Here is a 24,028-nt window from a genome sequence, read left to right as displayed (position 1 = left end):
ATTGACATGTGCACGTTCGGGCCAGTGTGGCTCTGTCACCACATGCATTAGGTCTTTAAGCAACCCCCCACCCCCCGATCCTCACACACACACACACAAACAAAACCATCAAGATTTGTTTTTCATACCCACATGTTAGAAGGTATGGGTATACTGTATCTGAATTTATTAGCCACAACACTGTAAAATAGATCATATAACATTAAAAAGATCTAATAAAAGTGCTTACTCAAAACATAATTAATAAGTGATTGCCCAGAAATTAAAGGATTAGTCCATTTTCTTAAAAAAAAATCCAGATAATTTACTCACCACCATGTCATCCAAAATGTCTTTCTTTGTTTAGTTTAGATGAAATTATGTTTTTGAGGAAAACATTCCAGGATTTTTCTCATTTTAATGAACTTTAATAGAACCCAACACTTAAAGGAATAGTCTACCCTTTTGCCATATTAAACTATGTTATTACCTCAACCTAGACGAATTAATACATACCTATCTTTTTTCAATACGTGCACTATACAGCACATTGTGAATGTGTTAGCATTTAGCCTAGCCCCATTCATATGGTACCAAAAAAAAGTTTTATTTTGTGGCACCATACTGGTATTTCTCCTCATGTAATAGTCTTTAAATAGGGAAAACACGGAAGTGTTTGGTGATTTCCCTGTTTGGTACCTTAGGAATGAATGGGGCTAGGCTAAATACTAAAACATTCACAACACGCTGTATAGTGCACGCATTGAAAAAGATAGATATGTATTAATTCGTCTAAGTTGAGGTAATAACATAGTTTAATATGGCAGACTAGGGTAGACTATTCCTTTAATACTTAACTCAACACTTAACAGTTTTTTCAATGGAGTTTCAAAGGACTCTAAACGATCCCAAACGAGGCATAAGGGTCTTATCTAGCGAAACGATTGTCATTTTTGACAAGAAAAATAAAAAATATGCACTTTTAAACCACAACTTCTCGTCTATCTCTGGTCCTGAAAAGCGCCAGCGCGACCTCACTGAATACGTCATCACGTCAAGAGGTCACAGAGGACAAACGCGAAACTACGCCCCAGTGTTTACAAGTGTGGAGAAAGAGGACCGTTCCTACGTTGTTGTATGTGGAATGATACTAATTAATGTCTTTGTGTCAGTTTATTGTTTAAAATGGTCCGCAAATGTGTGTTTCATATATGTAACCCGCTGGCACTTTTCAGGACCGGAGATAGACGAGAAGTTGTGGTTTAAAAGTGCATTTTTTTCGTGTTAAAAAATGACAATCGTTTCGCTAGTTAAGACACTTATGCTTCGTTTGGGATCGTTTAGAGTCCTTTGAAACTCTGTTAAAAAACTGTTATGTGTTGAGTTAAGTGTTAAGTGTTGGGTTCCAATAAAGTCCATTAAAATGAGAAAATCCTGCAATGTTTTCCTCAAAAAACATAATTTCTCTTTCGACTGAACAAAGAAAGACATCAACATTTTGGATGACATGGTGGTGAGTAAATTATCTGGATTTTTAAAAAAAAAAATGAACTAATCCTTTAACTCTTTCACCGCCAGCGTATTTAAAAAAAGTTGCCAGCCAGCGCCAGCGTTTTTCATGATTTTCACCAAAGTTTAATGCCTTCCAGAAAATGTTCTTCTTTAAATATATAAACATACAATATATCAAATGAAAGAACAGACCCTCTGCTTTCAAACAAACCGTTTCATCCTACCTTTAGTGGTTCTTTTGCAATCATCTTTTGAATATGGGTAGGTTTCTGCAAAAACACCAAATTTTAAGCAAAAAGCAGAGATAATTCCATTTTTGTGACGGACTTTTCATAGAGATCCCATTCAGAGCGATCTTTAAAACAGACACGGACATGCAGTCACTTGCCATAGGGCAATACTTCCGGGTTTAAAAAGTTGCGGAAGGGCCTGGTGGATAATAGCGGTATTGCGGAAAGACAGAAAATCTCGTCATTGGCGGGGAAAGAGTTAAGTGCGACTTTGAAGATGCTTCATGTTTATATTGTTACATATTTTTTTGCTTAGCTTAATCAAGATTTTTAAACAATATTATACATTTAATATACTTTCTTGTACAGTACTTACATTGCAAAAACATTTATATGCAAATTTCATCTTAACCTTTTCTGTTGTTTACAAAGCAAGTGGGGGTATGGTGTTTCTGGTATCTGGGAGTCATCTCATTAGCTATGATATAGAAGGTCTCCCACTGTTAGCATGTTTTATTTAAGTTCTTTTAATGAAGCTTCATAATGAATGCATTCTGTCTTATTTAGAATGGCAGAGACCCTGATGGGCTGCATTTGCCGAGATGCCAGCTCACCCTCTGCATTGGCGGTTCTGGAGAACTTAGCTACAGAAAACAAGTATGTACACACTAATACATTTGACCTTCCCACACCGCCTCGGTTGATGAATATCCTCATAAAACTGTTAAAGATATCCTTTAACCAAATCCTGGGCACAACTCACCCAGGAGCTCATTACATTCCCATACATCACAGTCTCACATATTAAATGGAGAGCACATTCAAATTCATTCAGCTCAACAGCTTGAGTCTCTTGAGGATGCAAAGTGAGCACATTTAAGACAAACAATCCATCACTTTCAACAATCCCTCTATTTATCTCAGAGAGAGCGATCAGCCTATCACCGTTTTAAGTCGTTCGCCACATTATAAAGACGTAGAATGAAGCTCGCGCTGACCAGGACATGGAATTGAAAATCAAGTTACTTCATTCACAACAGAAAATGAGAATGTAACAGTTTGATAGATAGTCGAAGAACCGTGTACAGTGAATTCAACTAGTCTATGGTTAGATAAGGCTGCAGCTAATTTGGTTTGTCTCAAGTTGTATGCATAAAGTCAGCAATGTGGGATTTGAAACCACAGCTCTGCTTGGATAAGTGATCACTGCATTATAAAACGCTTTAGATATTTCCCCTAAGGCTTGATGTGCACTAAGGAAAGAGGGTTATGTGAGGATTTAGGAATGCATTTATTCATTAAGATGCAACAGCCGCTAAATGCCACCTCAATTAAAAATTTGATTATTATGATATTAACCAAATGCTCTTGACACGTATTATACGCTCTTCAAATACTTTCTCCTCAGATCTGTTTAAACCCAGCCGCAGGCCATTCAGAAGTACAGTACAGCTTTGTTGGCAAAATCCATTAAGAGTTTGATAAAAAAAATTTCATTTACAAGAAAACATGACAGACGCACTTGGAAAGTTTTGCATTTGAGCTCTTCGTATGTTTTTTATCGTTGTTGTTTTTTTCAGATTTAAGATTCAGTCAAGGGATAACTTCATTGCAATTTTTGCCCTTCCTTTTGAGCATATGCTGGTATGTATTGTGTCTCAAAGTATCAGTAGCTTTAAAAATCTAAAAATATTTTTTTTTGCAAATGCAGTTTTTTTTACTTGAAATCCTTAATTTTTAGTCAAACATTGTGACGGCTAACCACAAGACGCTGGCTACCTTAATCTCAGTGATAGGAAGTTTGGCTCTGGACGATGCCATTGGTATAAAGATGGCCAACCGTGAAGAATTTTGGAGATGTTCTCTCCATGCCATGGTAAGCATGATTCAAACGATAACCCTTTATGTCACAACCAAGCTAACAAATACCCCGTCCTTGAACGTTACTGAATAATGCATAACATTTGGCTGTGTGAATTGGCCTCAAAAGGTTTTTTTATAAGCTCCTTTTGTTATCTTGTTGCATGATGTGTGAAACAACTATTTTCCACAGGCACTAAAACTGCGAAAATACACAAATTTAATTTCCGGTGTGTCGAGATAAAGCACTGTTTTCGTTGCAGGAGCAGCACATTGGCTGTGAATGTGAAAGTGTCCTATATCCACTTCTGGGTTTAATGATCAACCTAGCCTCACATCCCTTTCAAATGATTCAGGTAAAGCAAAAAGCAATACATTGTCCTTAGATAGCACTTTAACGGTTTAGTACCCAAAAGTAAAGGGTTGAGTGGATAAGCAGTATGTTCCAGTAATGTGTGAAACAGCAGTGGCATATGTGAGATCACATTTTTGGGTTTCTTTTAACACACAGGAACTTGCTGTTCTGACCAGCAGCAGGTGCTTGGAACTGCTGTGCGATCCCCACGGAGGCATCATCACAGTAAGTTAAAATTATTTTACGGGATCAGAGCGGCTTTACCTCAACCCCTGATGACTGGAGCTCTAACGTTTGAACTGTTGATTTCTGTTCATGGATTATTTAAACGTTCATCTTAGAGGATGCAAGGTTGTTTTGATTTCCAGCTTATTTCCATCTCTGGCCCATCTACAATCACAAAACGCTTCACACATATGGAGGAACCCTATGATTTCCGCAATGCGGAAAACGCGGACGTAATCACAGAATCCAAGCATACAAATGGTATTTACCAAGCGTGCCGCACAAGCCCTGAAAGTGAAGCCAAAACGTCTCGATCGCCCCCCAGTGACTGGTCCCAGTATAGGTCATAAATTCCGCCTTCCCATGTTATTCAATGGGACTTGAGACCAAAAATTTTTTTTATTACACTTCAATTATCTTTTTTTCGAAGCTGCTTTCTGTCATTTACTGTAGTTTTTATCACGCTGATGTAAATTCAAGTGTTTGTTTTTAAAATAGGTTTGTGTTTTGTTAGTTATTTAATGATATAAAAATGGTGGGGTCACGTCATGATTGACAGCTGTGATATTGTGTGATATGCGCATTCTGCTAGAGCGAGGGCGGGGTCTTGATTTCGCGGCTTCACTTCCTGCTCACTACTGCGCATGACTGGTCCCGAAAACGCTACTGCGCAGACTCAAGACCCAAGATGTCAGCGCCATATCGGGACACTGGCGGCTTCACTTTTCACAAATGGAAGAGAGCGAACAGGCGTCGTCCATCTTTTTTTACAGTCTATGGTATTTACTGTACAGTGCGGAATGTCACGAAATTTGGCAAAATTTTTTAAACCTAGTATAACTAATTTTCAAATGCTAGTTTTTTACATGGTTTCAATATTCAGCAAATAAAATGACAGAAATACAGAGAAACATTTTCCTTTTGTGTAATATTGAACGTAAAGAAAGTTTTGTCCGTTTCTCCTCATGCATTGCAAATCAGATCGCAAACAGGTTTTGTCACAGTATACCTGCGTATGCCTTGCACGCGCACACGTCCGCACAACTTGAAGCTCTTCACATCTACTGAAGCGCACACACAATAGCATCGTTTAAAGTTTTCAGTTGATAATATTTGCTTTTTGATTACTGAAATTTAATATAACCATTTAAACCAGAATCCAGAAAAATTTAAAGGAAAATATGGAATTTGAGAATAAATTAAACGGAATTTGGTAAAGATTTCATAGGGTCCCAAATATAAATTTTACGTTTTAACATCCCCAAGAGAAGCGCTATGCATGCAAAGAAACATTTACATAATGATTACTGTAGCAGTCTCAGTCTGTGGAAACAGTCCCTGGGCTGAGGCCCATGTAAATCAGGCACCAGGTTGTTTGCTTGGGTTTTGCTGCTCTGGCACCTTATATCGCTCCAGTCAATGTGTGTTTCTCAAAGTGCAATTAAGGTGAAACGACTTCATTGTTCTACTTTGTTAAATAGCACTGATGGTGAAGTTTCTCTCTCTCAGCAAAGCCTAGCAAAGCCTAATCCTTTCCTGAAAAAACTTTGTTTTGTCTGTGGCTTCAGAGAGTGGCAGGTTTGCTGAGTGCCCTCCTTCCGACATCTCGTGCCGCCACTCAGGAAGTTGTGCAGAATGGGATAGTGAAAAGATTGCTGAAGATTTTAAAGGTAAAGTTTATGTAAGAGATAATGTATTATCAACAGAGTTTATATCACCCTAAAGGGACTCACATAGGGGACTGTACAAGGGCTCTGATATAAATTAATGCACAAATGTACGCTGGTTATTGAGAAAAAAATCATAGATGAATCGAGTATTTCAGACAGCACTATGTGCGTTAATGCTATTGCATTGTTAGCATAAAACATCAATTGCAAGTTTGACATTCAGGGTGGCTGCCTACATAAGCATTCAAAAGTAGACATCGAAGCATCTAATATATGCCAGTCTTTTAGGAGGGTAAGTATATGCAAAGTTTAACTGAAGTTTGCTTGTGTGTCTCTTCATCCAGGTAGGGGGAGAGATGAGCTCCAGATATTCCATTAAAGCCCTGGCAGTCTGCACTGCCTCTATACCACAGGCCTGTGAGGTGCTGGTTAAGCTTGACAAGAGTGAGTTCGGAGGTGTGGGAGGGCAAAGGATTGCATTGAATAAGATATCTTAAGTTCTGTGGCCTTACTGTGGCTTTGTGTGTGCGTCTGTGCGTGCTGCACACATTTTGCTCATGCAGGACTGCACACCTTGAGAAAACTTCTGGGCGGTATTGATGAGGTGGTGGCAGGGAACGCAGCTCTGTGTATTGGGCATTGCTTAGAAGTAGACGGAGCTGCCAGTGGCCTCCTGGGCACAGACTGTGTATCGCTGCTGCTACGCCACGCTGCCGGGGATGCTAAGAGAGTGCCTGTCAAGCAGAATGCAGCCATCACTCTTGGGAAGCTGTGCAAAGCAGAGCCCAGGTATAATGAAGTCAGATTTGTCTTTCTTTAGGTGTTCATCTGTATTTTATTGATTACCAGTCATGCTGATGTACGTATACACCAAAGTTGTTCTGTGGGGAACGTGAAAAAGAAAAACGACTTATCAAAATTCAACACAGCATATGTTATACCACTTTGTAAATACACGAGGAACTAAAATTGCTGTTGGTTTCAGATCTGCAGTGTACGAATATAAACATCATGTTTAGGTATTGAAGTGATAAAAAGGGCATTTGCATTAAAGTCTGAGGTTGCGTAAACACAGTCAATGTTTGTAATTGACAACTGTATTAAGACTCTTAATTTGTACTATTCATACTGTACTATTCATCAGCTTCATCCATCAAATACTAAATATTTTCTAAAAATGTAAAAAAAAAGTTTGTAAGTGTAACTGTTTTAATATTAAATAAAAATATAATTAAAACTAATGAAAATATAAAAAATAAATAAAACCTACAGCTGGATTGTGCTGTTATGTGAATGCAGCGGCAAAAACAGCATATGGGGACTCTGTCTGTGAAATCCAGGCTAAAAGTTTGTTTAGTCATCAGTTTTACTTTAAGTTCAGTCTTTAAAATGGCCTTACTCAGTCAGTATTAAAAATATCAAGGTTATATCTTTATAGAATGTTCTTTACATTATGTAGGACGATTTATTAGTAGAAAACAGTAAATCAAAAAATGACTTTATATCAGTGGCGGCCGGTGACTTCTTTTTTTGAGGGCGCACGATACGAAGTTCATCACAACATGTATGTAGCCCCTTTATGTGTGTGGTTTGTAATTTCAAAATATGTGTTCAGTGCATCAAGTGATTCTATGTGCATCATGTGTCTTGTCAAAATAAGTGCCTGCTGCAGATGCGTCTAAAGGGTTAATGATAAAAGAGACGCTCGCGTTTGCCAGATACTCGCATAATCTCATGCGTAATCACAGATTACTGTTAAGGGAGTGTCTTGTGTGTATTTTGTGAACGTGAGCGTCTCTTTTATCATAAGCGGTTTTGACGCGTATGCAGCAGGCACTTATTTTGACAAAACACGTGACGCACATGGTTCACATGACGCAACAAACGCATATTTTGAAAACACGAGCAACACACATGACACTCCGAACACTTATTTTAAATTTGTGAGCCGCCACTGCTTTATATGACACTATATCTACACCGTTTGTAATGGTGGATAACAGTAAAGCAGAGTCAGTTTATTTCAGTCTTAAAAGTCGTGTTATTGCTTATTTTATAGCTGCTAACACGCACATTTTATGGATTTTTGATTAAATATTTACCAATTCAACCCTTAAAGTTTTACTGACCTTACCAACGATTTAGTTTTCATCTTCATTTTTAATTAATGAAAATTTCTTATTCATGTCCAAACATTCAGCCTTAGAAAAGTAGTGGTCCACAATTTAGCTGAGCATTCCTTTATATTCTCTCAGTCAGCAAACAACACGGCCAATTAGACAGTTTTTGAAGGAGTCAAAATCGCCATTTATCTTTCATGAGCCTTCAAAAAATAGTGCAAGTCAAAAATATTCCCAAACTCATGCCAGATGAGCCATATTTATATGCAGAGCAAAGCACTGGGTGTTTCATGCTTGTTTGCATTTATTACTTTTATTTTTTTATTTGTGGATTTATGTTTTACTTGTCTATGCTCATTGTGTGGCTGAAATGAGAAGGAACCTCATTCTGTTGCTTTAATAAATCTCTTGTTTTGATTTTCAGGCACATGGTGAAACTCAGGGAGCTTCATGGTTTAGAAATCCTTCATGCCTGTGCGAGATTAATCACATGATGTTCAACCCTCCTTTGGTTCTTCAGTCACGACCGGACCTCATAACTCAGGGCATGCATGCAAACACATGCACGCACATATGTACACACGCATGCATGCACACACAGAATGAATGCTGCCCTTCACAGCTACCATCTTAAGTGAGGTTACAAATTACCGTCATGTGTTAAGTCCTATCTAGACTATGCAGCTGTTTCCTGTTTTTACTGTAATTAAAGAGAATTAATTTTGACATGTGACTTTGTTATCCGCTGCGTAGTGAACATTTTGCCTTAGGACGATATTCAAAACGTTGAAATTTCCTTTTATCCAAAATGACTCACTTGGAAAGTGTGCTGCTTTGATTGCAACATTTCTGTTTGTTGATAAATGGATTAACGGCAGCTTTCATGTACATGAATAAAAATGATTAATAAAACTAAATTTCAAGATAATTATAGTTAAAGTTCCCTCATCTATGCAGACTTTTGAAAGTGTTTGATAATGTAAAAAGTAATATTGTTACAATTCAAATTACAACTGATCCGAAGAGAGTCAGTGATTTTGGGACAGGGATTCAAGAAAAGACAGCAATATAGGAATCAATAGTTTGATGCACTACTGACACACAATTTTAAAAGTTCTCCAAACAGTTTCAAGTTAAATCAATGACATTTAAGCACTGAAGTGTCCTGTTATACAGGCTGATGTCAAAAGTCAAAGAGACAAAGAGTGACTTAAAATGTGTGGGTTGTTTCTCTGACTCTTTATTGTTGTTTACAGACTCTAGAGGTTACAACAGAGATGGCTGTGATTTCCCAAGACACCTATTTTAGTGATAGCTGTCAGGTAGTAGGGACAGTGTATGCATGACAAATATTTAGGCAAAAGTTGCTTACACTGCCTTTAATATTGTAGAGTACATTGAAGATGTTACCATCACTTGATAGACCTTTCTTTTGTAGGCATTTAAACATTTAGTTTGTGGAGCAGAATGGGATAACTGTCTTTTATGGGGTAAATATTAATATTAATTTGTTTTGCGTTGTTTTATAAAAAACAGTACGCTGTTTAATAATGGATGAGTTAAACCTCTTCATAGCGGCTCAGACAATCCGCTACATGCTTGTAAAATAACACCAAGTCAAACATGATGAAAGTGACGATCGATTCTACAGACACACAAATCCATTTTATTATTATGTCAATAATCTAATCTGTTTGTAAATGGCTAGAGAAAAGGATAAAGCTCACAGACTGCTGAAAATAATTGGTGTCCTGTTGGGACAGACATCTGCGTTGTACAGCTTTACAAGAGACCAAGGAAGAAGCTTAAATATGGGGACACAGTTTATTTATTTCTTTGTTTTAACATTTAACCCCACATCAGATACAGTAGCACATTAAAAGCATTTAATGATTTATGGCTTCACCACCCAGATATTTATTTCCAATAACTCATGATACATAAAGACTAATGGTTTATTTGTTTATGTCAGGTAATCTATACTTTTGGTACTAAATTTGCTTTTCAAAATAATGTGCAGATTGTACAATTTTTCATAACAGATGACATATTTGTGTTTATAAAACACTTAATTATTCATTTTTCATATATAGGGCTGATGTCACTTAATCACTTGTCTTTGTAATGTTTTGGAACAAAGCTTATTTAAGCAATAATTCTAATTGTGCAACACTGCGCTTTTTGATGTGTTCGGTCGTAAAATGTTATTGCTTTTCAAACCGCCTTACATTATCTGTATTTATGTGTGTTTTACTTGTACGCTTGCAGTAAAAGTTGCACCTCTGGCTTTTCTTCAGTCAGTGCTAATAGGAGGACCTGCAAGCCTATTCATCCATGCAAAAGACCTCTTGCCGAAAACAACTCCACTCGCAGCGATGGGAAAGCTTCTACTCAAATCATCTAACTATAGCCGTAATCAGTTCTCCAGGGACAGGTTTGTTTCATACACCACATGAAAAGCTCAAGCCAAGTAGAGTAAATGCTCAAATACTGATAAAGATGCAATTACCCCAAATGGTGCAAGCTTTGTTTCAGCTTATAGCACAAATTTACTCTTCTGGAGAAAGGATTGCACTGAAAAGAAGCAGCTTCATTCTGAGGAGATCTCTTATTGATCTGTAATAATGGAGGGGGAGTTCAGCCCTCGGCTGTGGCTGAATTTGAGTCGATGATGAATGACACCACGATCATGTGTCCAGAGGCCAGGAAAGGGAACTCTGCTTTTCTTCACGCTTCACTGAAAAGCAAGAATCAAACAGTCTTGGACTCCATTACTTTTTCACTCGCGAATGGCGTTCCCATGGTATCTGCCTCAGATCCTGTAGTAATTGATAACCTCGGGGAGTCAAATGTGAGCGCGGAAAGCCAAGGAATGAAAATCGGATTCTGGAGTTGTTTCCAACAGACGGCCACCAGAAACGACTTGAACGCATTCAACCAAATGAAATTTTTTTGAATAAAACCCATATTGCTATTATGCAGTCCTGCAGGATAAAGCACTTTTAAGAGCAGCAAGGGCGTATGATTTAAAAAATGTTCACGATCAAAGAAGGGATTTGAACAGGAACTGAAAGAGCAGAAGAATCTACATTCTCGAAGTTTAGCGATCCTTAATACGCCATTACATGTGAAATCAACCGGCTGAGTAGTTAATAAAGTGATCGAAAGTAGCAGAAATCCCAGCACCAATAGACCAAAACCCATCTTGGGAGCGTCACTAAATGGTTCAGATGAGAAGCACTGAGACGTAATGTTTTTATTTTCCACTTCAAAGCTGACCCCTACAAAGACTGCAGATTCACCAGTTCTGAATTATTATATGAACATAATAACAGCTGCTGGCAAAATGCATGTGACAAAACAATTCGTGGCCTCAGAGTTGATATCTGACTACTTACCTAAAGTCGTCTCTGCAACAGATGGAGTAGAAAGTAAATAGATTTTTCATACCAAATCAAGTAAAAAGCATCACATTAAACAAACTCTTTCCTTCCAAACCACAACAAACACTTAACTTCATCGTCTGAATTATAATGATTTTCAATGTCACAGTAGTCACGTTTACCAAATAATCCATTTGTAATCAGATTGATGGCTCATTTGGATTGAAAAGCCTTCATGTAAACACTTACGACTGAGGTTGATCGGATACAAATTTCGATCGTATTGAAAGAGTGTAGTGCGATCTGTGATCCAGTCATCAGGAAAAAAGTACACACATATCAATATTTTCTCAATCGGATGCAAAAATACCTTGTGGACATGCACAGAAGAATTGTGCTCAAGTTCAAGCCTTATGTTTACCTCATATTTACGTATTACACAATTCTCGTCACAGAAACATGCAAGAGCAAGGTCATGGCAGCACACGTTATTAAGGTAATGGGGTCATGTGCTGCACATTCTGCAGGGTCATGTGTACTTTCATAACATAAGATAACATAAAGCAATAAAATAGCATTGTGCCTTTCGAAAATTGTGTTTTTGTTGCCTATATCTTAGAAAACTTCTTCAACTTTGACTTTTTTACATTTGGGTGATTCTCGCGAATTTGAGGTGTCATGAAACATTTTGATAAAAAAGTAAATGCTATCAAAATAAAAAGAATACAGTTATAAATATCTCTTTATGTACCATGTTGCACATGAATTCAGATGACATCATACAAACCAATTTTTTTACACATTTAAGGAGAACATTTTCATTACCGCAATGTGTCCATGACTGGATTTGGGTTCTTTGACATAGAAATATTTATAATTAAAAAATCTAAAAAATAAAAAGCTTCAGTGCATGTTATACTATAAACATTTACAGTAAGGAAACATGTGGTATTTGGTGATCATTGATAAATAAAGAGACAAAAATAAGCAGAGGTGTAAAGTACTTGAGTAATTTTACTTGATTACTATATTTAAGTATTAATTTTGGGTATTTTTACTTTACTTGAGTACAATTAAAAATCAGTACTTTTACTTTTACTTAATTACATTTTTTAAAGAAAAAAAGTACTTTTTACTCCTTACAATTTTATTTACAGTCAAAAAGTACTTATTTTTTAGAGATCTATTTTTGCTTGCTCTGTCAAACCAATTGAATTGCGCTGATGGTCAGTTTAATTGAAATGTTATTTATTCTGGAGCCTTTGGACCACACTGAGGAATTGGCCAACAGTTCATCTAATGATGAAGATTTTTTGCTTCTTTGAAACCGACAACACATGAAGTGTGACACGTTCTCTGCTGCTTGCAGCCTCTCTATCAAGACTTATACCTTGTCCACGCTGTCAGTCCAAATTTTGGTGCATATCTAATTTGACTGACTCACTGTCCACATTGTGTTTCACAACTGTTCAGATCCGATCTGTGCATCCTGTAGCCGTTTTCCGGATTATCTGCACTGTTTTTATGGCAATGACGTCGCGCTGGCATGACATCTAAATGTGATTGTATTCCTATGGGATATGCACCAAAATCGGATTTGGACTTACAGTGTGAACAAGGTCTAATAGACCTTATTTCTTTTCGTGTCAGTTTCACGTATTGGTTACTCAATTGTTTTTCCTATTTTCTTACCATTTTCCCGTTGGTTTGGGGTTAGAACGACTTTCTGTAACATAAAATGACATCCAAACCCAACTTCTAACCCTAACGTCAGGCGACAATTGTTTAAAAGTATGGAAAAAATAGTATAAACCAATAGTTAAAGTGACATCCTAACTCAAAGCCCAAATCTAACCCCAAACCCATGCGAAAATGGTTTAAAAATAGGAAAAAACAATTGAGTAATCAATACATGAAACTGACACGAAAAAGAAAGTCTGTGGTACAAACACGGAACAATGCGGAGATCCGTGACAATGACACAGATAAATTAGCAAAAAAATTCTGTGACTATACCACTGAACTTTGTGAGATCATGTTGGAAATTATGTAGTCTTATAGTTTGATAATGAAATACAATTAAATACAAACAGTTGTAAAGGATAAAACCTTGTATGTGGTTCATTCACTTCATGTTTTTAGAGAAAGCTTAAACATGAATCTCTCGTTTTCCTTCTTCCGGTTACTTTTACTTTTTTAATACTCAAGTACAATTTTAATGTGGTACTTTTTACTTTTACTCAAGTATAATTCTGGCCAGATACTTTTACTTTTAATTGAGTAAAATTTACACTCAGTACTTGTACTTTCACTTGAGTAAAATTTTTGAGTACTTTTTACACCTATGATAATAAGGAATATAAATGTGTCCAAGACCAATTTTCTCATCCTTCGCAACAATTTCCAATCATTGTTTAAGCCCTCAAGGAACTAACATTTAAAAAAAAAGGGAAGGGACATAATTGACTGTGACACACAAGATGGCTACCAGGTAAGCAGCAGTTCTATTTTTTTCTCTCCAGATAAAAGTTGAAATTTTGTTTGTCATAGTACCTAGACAACTTTTTAGTTCTCATTACCGAAACATGAGTTTGTAAATGCATATATTTAATGTAATATCATGTTGTGGTAATGATAATTTTTGATAATGATAATCTAAAAAATGTATATAATTCTACAGGAAATATTTTTTAATCCCCCAAAAAATGGTTATAGTAAATTCAGACCTTAATCTTATATTTGCAAAAAAATTTGGCTTCAAGGGCTTTTACATTTTTTTGATGCTGGACACTTTCAAAATATGGATTTCGTGAGAATCACTTATTTCCTTTTTTACATAAAATGTGTACTTGACGAGAGATGCTGTGCGTTTTGTAGCGTTGCCATGTTCCATAAGTAGATTTTATTCTGTGGATTACAAATGAAAGGAATTTGTAGTTATTGGTATTTGAGCTGTGAATAGTCATCAGGATGCTTTTGGGGGTAATTTTAAATGTCCATTGAGCTGGATTTGATCTGACAACCCTGGCTGTGCACTTGCGCAGATGTTTGGTTTGGATTATATAGAATGAATATGTAAATAAACATTTTAATCAGATTGCAATGTTTAGGGTACATGTAAACTGTAATGCAGTAACCTGCAATCAGATTAAATTAAAAATGTAATGCTTGTAAACATAGCTAGTGACATTTTCGTGCAATTTTCAGAACTCCTCTTCTTTTAATGGCTACCTACTTCAAACACCAGCTCTTTGTACCAAAAAAGTGACGTTTGAAGCCAGAACATCTTATGTCTCTGTGATAGAGAAACATAACACAATAGATCAGTCTCCAGCAAATTATTCGCTTAAAATACGTCCTCATTTACTTCTGCTGGAAGAGCATGTATTTCAGGTGATAAGAGAAACCTAATGGGGAATACTCAAAGTCCTTTCATCACAATTAGATACTTCAAAACTTCATGATCAGTTGGAAAAATTATCCTCGGACAAAGCCTCCTGTGCTGCTTATCTCCAAAGTGAACAATCATGGTTCCATTATGCAGTCTCACTCATTTCCCATTGGAGACATTATGGGCCCTATTTTAACGATCTGAAACGCAAGTGCGAAGCGCAACGCGCAAGTGAGTTTGTGGGCGGATCTTGGGCGCTGTTGCTATTTTCCCGGCGTGAGAAATAACTCTTGCGCCGGGCGCAAATCAATAAGGGGTTGGTCTGAAGTAGGTTCATTATTCATAGGTGTGGTTTGGGCGTAACGTCAAATAAACCAATCAGAACGCTATCCAACATTCCCTTTAAACGCAAGGGCGCAAGTTCCGTGGCGGGTTGCTATTATTATGACGGATTTACCAGGCGCACGCCAGGAGCGGTTCACAGCCGAGGAGACCGACGTCCTTGTACGGGGGAATCTGGATCTGCCTCAGGACCTGACGCCAGCAGAGGACATCGCTGCGTCCACCCTCAAAAGGGTTGAAAGGGTTTGGGGGCTTTGAAATCGGACCCAAGAAACGCAAGGTCCAACCCCAAAGTAGACTAACAAATCAAGTTCATATACATTAAGGTTTCTTATGAAAACATTTAAATTATTATTTACATAAAATAAACGTAATACAGCCACACAACAAACTTATGAAAATATTTTAATCGTTATTTGCATGAGAATTTTTTAACGCAGCCACACAATAAATAAAAACTATCACCACAATGCTCACCACTATAATTCCCCTTATCTCGTGTATTAATATTTTTTAGTGTAACAATTTATGATTTGCAAAAATAACTGTTGCATCTGTGTAGATTAGATGCAAAGTGTATGCGCGTTGTGTTGTGCACACTATACATTATGGTCAAGCATGCGCCCTTAAAATAGCATAATGAACAACGCGCAATGCGCCACTGACTTTAAACTTTTTTTTCTGGTCAGTGGCGCAATTGTTTTTTGAAACTGCAAAATAGCATCAGGGATGGTTTGTGCCGGAACACGCCTCTTTTTTTGCGCTGAAACGCCCAGGGAGCGCAAGTTCATTCCCTAGTTTGTCGACGTGCGTCTGTGGAGAGAAAAACCCGCTGTGCGCCGTTGCAAAATACGAATGATACATGCGTCACTGACAAAGTCAATTGCGCTGGGTGCAAGATAGGGCCCTAAGGCTCTTTGCATCAAGTACTCTTGATCGCAGACCAGCTCAAGCTACTCGTGAACCCAGTTAACATGCATTGACTCCATCTGTTTTTACATCTGCGAATGTGAAAAGATTCATCAAAACTTTACCAAATTCTACTGTGCACACAGTGTATGACGAAAGGTCTCTAATATCTGAGATGCCAAATATAAAGAGCTAATATATTTAGCTCTTTACTTTACTTTTAACTTTACTTTTTACTGTTGTACTTTTTTCCCCAACAGCAGTTTTTCCAGAACAACATCTATTGCTTTTGCCAGGACAGCAGAGACCTTGATTACACCTTTGTCTTTAGCACCCCAGGTGTCCGTTGCTGACAGATTGCTTTCCTCCCATGCCGTTATACAAAAGAAGAACCTTACTGATCTCAGCACCTTTCAGTAAGTCACAAATATTGTGACAACTCCGGTATGTCAAAGAAGATCAATAGCAAAAACATTTTTAAATTACTCGTTGACTGAAAACATCGGCTTGCCAGTAGGCGACAAACAACAAGATTCTAAAAACCCCAAAGGGACCAAAATGCTTTTTGTCAACCACTACACACCCCATCAGTCCGACAGCTTGTTGAGCGACATTCCTCACAGCAACACTGCAGTCACAATCGAAAGTTTAATTGAGTCAAACTTAAAGAAGAGATGTAGCACATGTAAACCAACAACTCTGCAACACATCGAATCAAACCTCATTGATGTCAGTTATGCACTGATTCTCAGTGTTTAATACCAATAAACATTACATCTGTTTCCACCAGCTGTTTACTCAACTCATGAGTTAAACAACATTTAACCTTATCTGCTTATCCAGACACTTCAGCATCTGGTAAACAGGTAATGATACAACCAAGTCCTCCACAGATTACTATACCAGTTACATCTGTGGTCTTGGGAATAAACGTCAGTCACAAAAAAGTACCGATTTTTAGGAGCATCCTCATAAATTGGCATCAAGCCAAGCTTCTGGCATCATTGCTCAACCAGTAAAAATAATAACACTTCTCACCCACCTTTTAACCCAAAGGTCGCTGGTTTGAGTCTCATTGCTAGCGGGTTGCGGCTGAGGTGCCCTTGAGCAAAGCACCCTTTGCTCAGTTCCTCCCCAGGCACTGCAGTAATAGCTCCCCACTGCTCCAGGTATGTGTGTGTTTGTGTATATGTTAAAAGCAGAGGTCTCATTTCGAATATGGGCTACCATATTTGACAATCATGTCACTTTCATTTCAGTGGAAGCTTGGCAACAACTGTCGCACAAGCACTAGGGTCCTTTGGTGACAAGAATTGGGCATGTCCAGCGATTTGAGAAAGATGGGAAAAGTTAAAACGAGGAGTGACTTTTTCAGGAGTGAGGTCAGTACCATGTCTCTTGTCAGTTTACAACTGTTTCCATGACAACCAGAATTAGGAACGCCTCTTAACGACACAATAGAATAAGAGACGGGTCATAAATATCGATAAAGTCCTTGGCGGTGTGAACAGCAGTGTTGGGGGTAACGCATTAAGCCCGATTTATAGTCGTTTGTAGGTTCTACGCCGTAGCATGTGCAAAAATTGTAAGCACGTCAGATCTACGCGGACCGCAAGCGTTGTGATTGGTCCACCAGAACCCCTCCCGTCAGGTAAAAAAACTGCGTCATAGGTATTTCCGTTTGTGACGGTGAAAACAAAGATGAGCCAAGTTGAGGAGTGATTTAACTCAAACTGCAACAAAAGTCGCTGTTTATTTACTTCCATCATTGCTGTTCTTCTCAAAACATACACAACAAGTTGCTGTTTCTTCTTCGTTTGTGGGTTAACTTGCCAAGCTTCTTCTTCTCTGACGGTGCGCTGCTACTGTTGTTACACGCGTGGATACTGCCTACCAGTGGTTTCCGCGTGTGTTTGCACACCGCTGTAGGACCTACACACGACTATAACGAGCCCTTTACAAGTAACGTGCATTATGTAATAATATGACTTTTCTGATGTAAGAGTAAAGAAACGCATTACTTTATAATACATATTACTATTTCAGTTACTTTTTTTACAGTAATGCGAGTTACTTTACAGTTTAATTAATTAGATGTAAAAAAAAACAATTTACTGCAGTAAAATGAACGTATTAACGTAAAATTACACACTCTATGCGTGAACAGTATTAGTCAGAAATGGAGATAGCAGACCAGAGCTTCACATTTTTGTGATGGAAATATGCAATTTCTTAATTCAGAACTTCTCAGTCATAAAAAAAACAACTGCAAAGTAAGAAAAAGTCATGCAAAAGTAACTTAAAAGTAACATAAGTATTACTTTCTATGAAAAGTAACTAAGTAACGCAATTAGTTACTTTTTTGGGGAGTAACTTAATATTGTAATGCATTACTTTTAAAAGTAACTTTTCCCAACACTGGTGAACAGGGCATATAGTGAGTGGTCATTTACAAATTATTATACAATTATACAAACATTCCTTCTAATGAAACGTCTAGTTCAGGCACAACAGAAGATCAAAAACTTTTTGTGTAGACTGCACTGTCTGCTGTTATGGGGAATGGTTTTTCACATTTACCACACAGATTCATCAAGTACACAAAAAGTTCATTACAGTCTAGTGTAGGAAATGAATATGCATGATATGGTGTCACTCCATATGCTGACATTGGCTCAAATGGGGTGGTGATGGGGCAGTGGATAAGAACATGCCTTTGGTGTGAGAGACCCGGGTTCGAATCCACTGTGACACACCATTGTGTCCCTGAGCAAGACACTTAACCCCTAGTTGCTCCAGAGGCATGCAACCTCTTACATATATAGCAATTGTAAGTCGCTTTGGATAAAAGCGTCAGCTAAATGAATAAGTAAAAGGATCTGCTGAGTCTGTTTTAGACACGCCAGTGATAAAGAAGAACAAAAATTTTTTCGCAGTGGGTAATGTAATACGATTTTTAAATCTCTTTAATGTTGTGAAAAAAGAGTAGTGGCCTATACGGAATAAACACATCACTTTTCTATCTCAGTTGCTTCTCCTGAGAGGTTAAATGGTCAATAAATCAAGATTTTGTTTTCACATGCGTCTCTAGAGTTTTAGAGTGTCTTAAACTGTGCTTGGATTTCCACAGAACACCAAAGCATGGAAAAGTTAGCTTTGAATGTTGGTACTGTATGTACTGTAAACAAGCAGCTTTAATACACAGCATAAACAGACACTTTGCAAGTGTTTAGTTGTTGTTGAAAATCGTTCTTTCCTTACGGATTAAACTTCAGCTCAACAGGTACAGATGCAATCTTAGCAGATGATAAATGTCAGCATGATTCATTTTCACTGCAAGCAATTGAATTTTGACCATCTGATTGTAGATTATAAATCTTAGATGATATCTGTTGCACAGGCAACTACACGGCAGAGATGAGTCTGAACTTGGAGTGAGATATGCCTGGATATCTTAGGAAACCTGTGTCATCATCAACTAGAAAACAAATAACTGCCATGTGGACTTGAGAGATAAAATCCTGCTGCTTCTCACCCATCGTCAGACTTGTTGAATTTCACACCACCTTCTGCTTTTGTTCAAGTAATAACATCCTCTCAGGTCAAAATATGGCTTTGCCCTTGAATCTGGTCACATTTTATGCCATGCTATTAAATAAGCCACATGGTCTAAGCGTGGATGGATTATATAAATCCCTTCTACTGTAGTTTATTTGCAGATTCAACACATCCGCGGCAGTTTACTGTAGATGACTAACGTATGCTATAGATAGTCACCTTATCATGAGGGAACAGCACTGTAATGACAGCTGTGAAACATTCCCTCAAACTGTTTAACCTGAGAAAGATACAGGTATAAATATCCTAGGTGAAGCATGTTTCTATATGGAGCTGTAAGTCGTGTTAAATTCAGTAAACCGCTGACGTGAGAAGCATTTACTTTCAGCCGAGCATGGCTTTGTAGCCAAAAACACACTGTATAGTATCCAGAGACAGGATCCTGGGTGAAGCATGTTTCTTAAATGGAGCTGTTAGTAGTTTTAAATCCGGCAAACTGCTGACACGAGAAGCATTTACTTGCAACTAAACATGGCTTTGTAGCCAATAACACACTGTATAATATCCAGAGACAAGATAATATGTAGTTTTTTTATGAGATTTGTGTACTAACGCTCAAAAGGAATGTCATGCATTAAATATTTAACATACTGTATCTAATGTTTCACACAAGAATACTACGTCTGTCATGCTCTGAAAAAGGATAAAAATATATAAAGACCCTGCTGAAAAATCCAGCATGGACCAGCATGGGAATTATGCTGGTCTATGATGGTTTAGCTGGTGGTCACCAGCATACCAGCACCAAAACACAACATATGCTGGTCTTGCTGGTATGCTGGTTTTTTCAGCAGGGGAAGTTGTCCTACAATGTTCTTCGTCAGACTGTATGCTTTCAAAAAGATCAGTTTAAAGAAAAACTCCACTTTTTTAAAAACAGGCTCATTTTCCAGCTCCCCTAGAATTAAAAATCTAAGTTTTACCGTTTTGGAATCCATTTAGCTGATCTCCAGGTCTGGCGGTACCACTTTTAGCATAGCGTAGCACAATTCATTGAATTTGATTAGATCATTAGCATGGTGCTCAAATACTTAGATAGTTTTTCTAACTCGACCCTTCTGTAGTTACATCATGTACTAAGCCCGACAGAAAATTAAAAGTTGCGATTTTCTAGGCCGATATGGCTAGGAACTATACTCTCATTCCTGCATAACAATCAAGGAACGTTGCTGCCGTACTATGGGTGCAGCATGCGCAATGATATTACGTGGGCCCGAAAATAGTCCCCAGCTCTGTTACCCAATTACACAAACTTGGTGTCAGTCATATTGAAAGTCACCTACTAGGCGATGCATGCTGCACTTATCGGCCTAGAAAATTGCAACTTTGAATTTTCCCTTGGTCTTAGTACACAATGTTAATACAGAAGAGTCACGTTTTAAACTGGAAAAATATCATTTTTGAATGTAGTACTAATGATCTAATCAAATTAAATGATTAAGCTATGCTAACAGTTGTACTTGTGGTTGCTGTCATTTTTCTACAGCCCTAAATGGAAAAACTGTTCTGCAAAACACGCTTTATCCCAACGTTGTCTGAGACGACAACATGTTTGTCCCATGGGAGCTAGCCTATCGTAGCCTCTCATTGCGTTTTGAAATTGAGGTTGGTTGCAATTCGCAATCTCACCGCTAGATGCCCCTAAAACATACTGTACATTTAAGATAAAAAACATTATTTTCTACATATCGCACATTATTTTTGCTCCTCTATGGCCCACCTTTATGAAATGTGTAGATTCTTACAAAGCTCATCGTTCTAAATAGCGCAGTGTGCTCAAATTGGCCAGCTATCCAGTGCTTTATGATTGGCCGAATACCTGAAGCAAAGCAAATGTTACACCCCTTACCTCCCAAAACACAGCAGTGATGGGGGCAACACTACAGTGAGAATAGAAGTTATTTTTCTTTGCGTATACATTTGGGCGGTGTTATGCACATCTTCTCACACAGTGATGTATGTAGGGCTGTGTTTAAATAAGGCGTTTTAGGAAGGCGTAGAGCCTTTACTTTTACGAAGAATATAATCTCTTTGGGTTTGCAACTTTACATATCTTCTATATTCAGCTTTAAACACTCTAAAGACAAAGGAAAACAAATCACATCATATGAGCCCTTTAAATAATGACAATTATTATTTTTGGACGGACTTTTCCATTAAACAAACATTTATTAGTTACTGCCTTAAGGTTTTGTCTGCAGCCAATATTTTGTACTTTTGAGCAGTTAATCCTCAGAGCAATCAGAAGCACCCTACAAGACAAGACTTTCGTGCTTTTCAGTGCAAGACATTATGGCACTGTTTGTACCACTCGACAGGTTCATTATTTCAGTTATGTGCATGCTGTCATAGTTCCTTTTCCTCACTGAGGGCTAATGCGTCTTTCTGATGCAAACTCCCTTAGGCTACCCCTAGACCCTCATGGCATCAGACTGCTTCCCAGCTTCCCGTCAAAAAGGGCCACCTTCACCATCCGTCTCTTCCAGATGATCAGTTACTTTACCGCTTACCTGCACAGTGACCTGAGCATGTGCCTGTACCGAGCAACTCAAACACACTTCACAGATGAAAACTTTGCATCGTTTATCACAATGGAAGAAGTCTCAATATTTCTCCTGAAACATTTTCTACTTTTCATTACTCTCCCTGTTCTGATGACAACGTCTTGCCGTTTCTAAACAAATGATCTTCCTTGAGCTTGTTTCTTTGTCAGTACCAGACAGAAAGTGAAGAAGGCATTTCCTATGCTGACAGAATAATGCGGCTTTCACATAGGATGCAGTGTGCGCTGCGCTCGCCGCTGTGTTCAGCGCAGGCAAGCGATTTGTGCTCTGATGGCCAGACCAAAGTAGGCGGGGTTTTCAATAAATACTTCAGTGTTTATATTTGGGTTAAATAGTGGATGAGGAATACAGAGGCTGATGTTGCCCGTCTCCATTTCACGTAACTTTAAGCTGCCTACCTACAACAAGCTACTTGACTTAAAACACATCTGACATGCCAACTTGAATTGCTACGTGTTTCCATGACATGGCTTTCCTTCCGATGTCTTTGTAGGAGTATAAACTCGTATTATAAAGCCCTGGGAATTCCGAGTTTAAGCTTTTCATCCATTTTTCTTGTTTGGATGCCCCGTTTCTATTGGCCGCGCGGGTAATCGTCACAGAGCGCAGCGCAAAAGTTAAACTATTTTTAACTTTGACTGCACCGTGAGCGCAAGCTGCGCTTTGCTCGACGCAACAAAAAAACCGCCCTCGCACGGCGCAAGCCATTAAAATTAATGGGTTTCATAGCACAGCGCACACAGTGTCCTATGTGAAAGCCGCATAACTTTTAAAGCCTGTAAACAAATGAAAAGTATGCAGAAGTTTAGGGAGTTTATTTCGACAAGTGTCTGATGGCTTGATTTCAGAATAGTGCCATTAGAGTTTATCCATTATTATTCTAGAAATGTGTTGAGCATCGAAATTCACGTTCTGTTGAAGAAGTGAAGGCCATCGCATTACTTTCAACACTGTGTTTGGAAAGGTTTGAAGCAGCAGGTAACTTATGAGTAAATATCTCTGGTGTGGTCATAAAACAAACTTAGGGAAACACATTTTAGCAAAATGTTCTTGACTGCCTGATTTGATGTTTATTTTGTGGTGCCACCGGCACAGTGGCATCTGTGGTGATTATGAGCTCAGTGGCCAGCTGCTTACTTGGCGTGTTTGGCTCTGTTGCTTGTCTGGATGATGAACAGACGTTTCCTGGAATAGTTTGTCTGCTGCTGATCCGGGGCCCTTTGTGAATTCTAACAGAGAAAGAGATCACAACAAACTCTTCATCCGGATAAAATCGGCTATGAGCACTCAATCATAATCTGAATCCTGAGTCGCTCATTATTGCGTTTAGTTGTCGCACTGGAAAACTAATGAGACAATTAGCAGTGTTTAAAGTAAAACAAAATGCTCTTGAATACACTTTTAGTTTTTATGATAGTGCCAGGTATAGCAACACTATGAAAAGCCAGCTCATCGGGAGCAGCTGGGGTTAGGTGTCTTGCTCAAGGACACCGGAGGACACCTCGATACTTGGTCAGGTGGAGCCGGGGATTGAAGCACCAACCTTCCGATTTGTAGACAACCATGAACCACTGAACCACTGCCGCCCCGCTATACAATTACATTATTATTTATAATGAACACAATAGTATAGAATCCATGAGTATAGAAATGTGTGTAAATGTAAGTAAATATACAATAAATGTAATACTATTCTTATATGATGACAGGCCATTAAATTATTCGAAAATGAATGTACACACTGTCAGAAATAATGGTACAAAACTGTACCTTTTCTGTCACTGGGGCTGTACCCTAAGTTTCCGTTTGGTACCCTTACATGAATAAAAAACAGAATACAATTTTGGGTAGATTACCGTACCTTTAGGAC

General features: G+C 38.1%; 1 protein-coding gene across 1 annotated transcript in view; it reads left to right on the top strand.

Moving 5' to 3' along the window:
• Window positions 1-24,028, top strand: part of ttc12 (tetratricopeptide repeat domain 12) — a 44,707-nt gene that overhangs the window by 16,879 nt on the left and 3,800 nt on the right. Inside the window, exons 13-23 of the mRNA XM_065281218.1 lie at window positions 2,289-2,378; window positions 3,302-3,365; window positions 3,463-3,597; window positions 3,845-3,937; window positions 4,093-4,161; window positions 5,730-5,831; window positions 6,176-6,275; window positions 6,395-6,620; window positions 8,376-10,385; window positions 17,033-17,145; window positions 17,236-17,358. Coding sequence (XP_065137290.1) covers window positions 2,289-2,378; window positions 3,302-3,365; window positions 3,463-3,597; window positions 3,845-3,937; window positions 4,093-4,161; window positions 5,730-5,831; window positions 6,176-6,275; window positions 6,395-6,620; window positions 8,376-8,445 — 949 coding nt within the window. The 3' untranslated portion in view covers window positions 8,446-10,385; window positions 17,033-17,145; window positions 17,236-17,358. The remainder of the gene's footprint in view (window positions 1-2,288; window positions 2,379-3,301; window positions 3,366-3,462; window positions 3,598-3,844; window positions 3,938-4,092; window positions 4,162-5,729; window positions 5,832-6,175; window positions 6,276-6,394; window positions 6,621-8,375; window positions 10,386-17,032; window positions 17,146-17,235; window positions 17,359-24,028) is intronic.

This window comes from Paramisgurnus dabryanus, chromosome 8 (assembly GCF_030506205.2).
Source record: "Paramisgurnus dabryanus chromosome 8, PD_genome_1.1, whole genome shotgun sequence".
NCBI classification, from domain to species: Eukaryota; Metazoa; Chordata; class Actinopteri; order Cypriniformes; family Cobitidae; genus Paramisgurnus; species Paramisgurnus dabryanus.
This window is presented reverse-complemented; position numbering and strand designations above follow the sequence as displayed.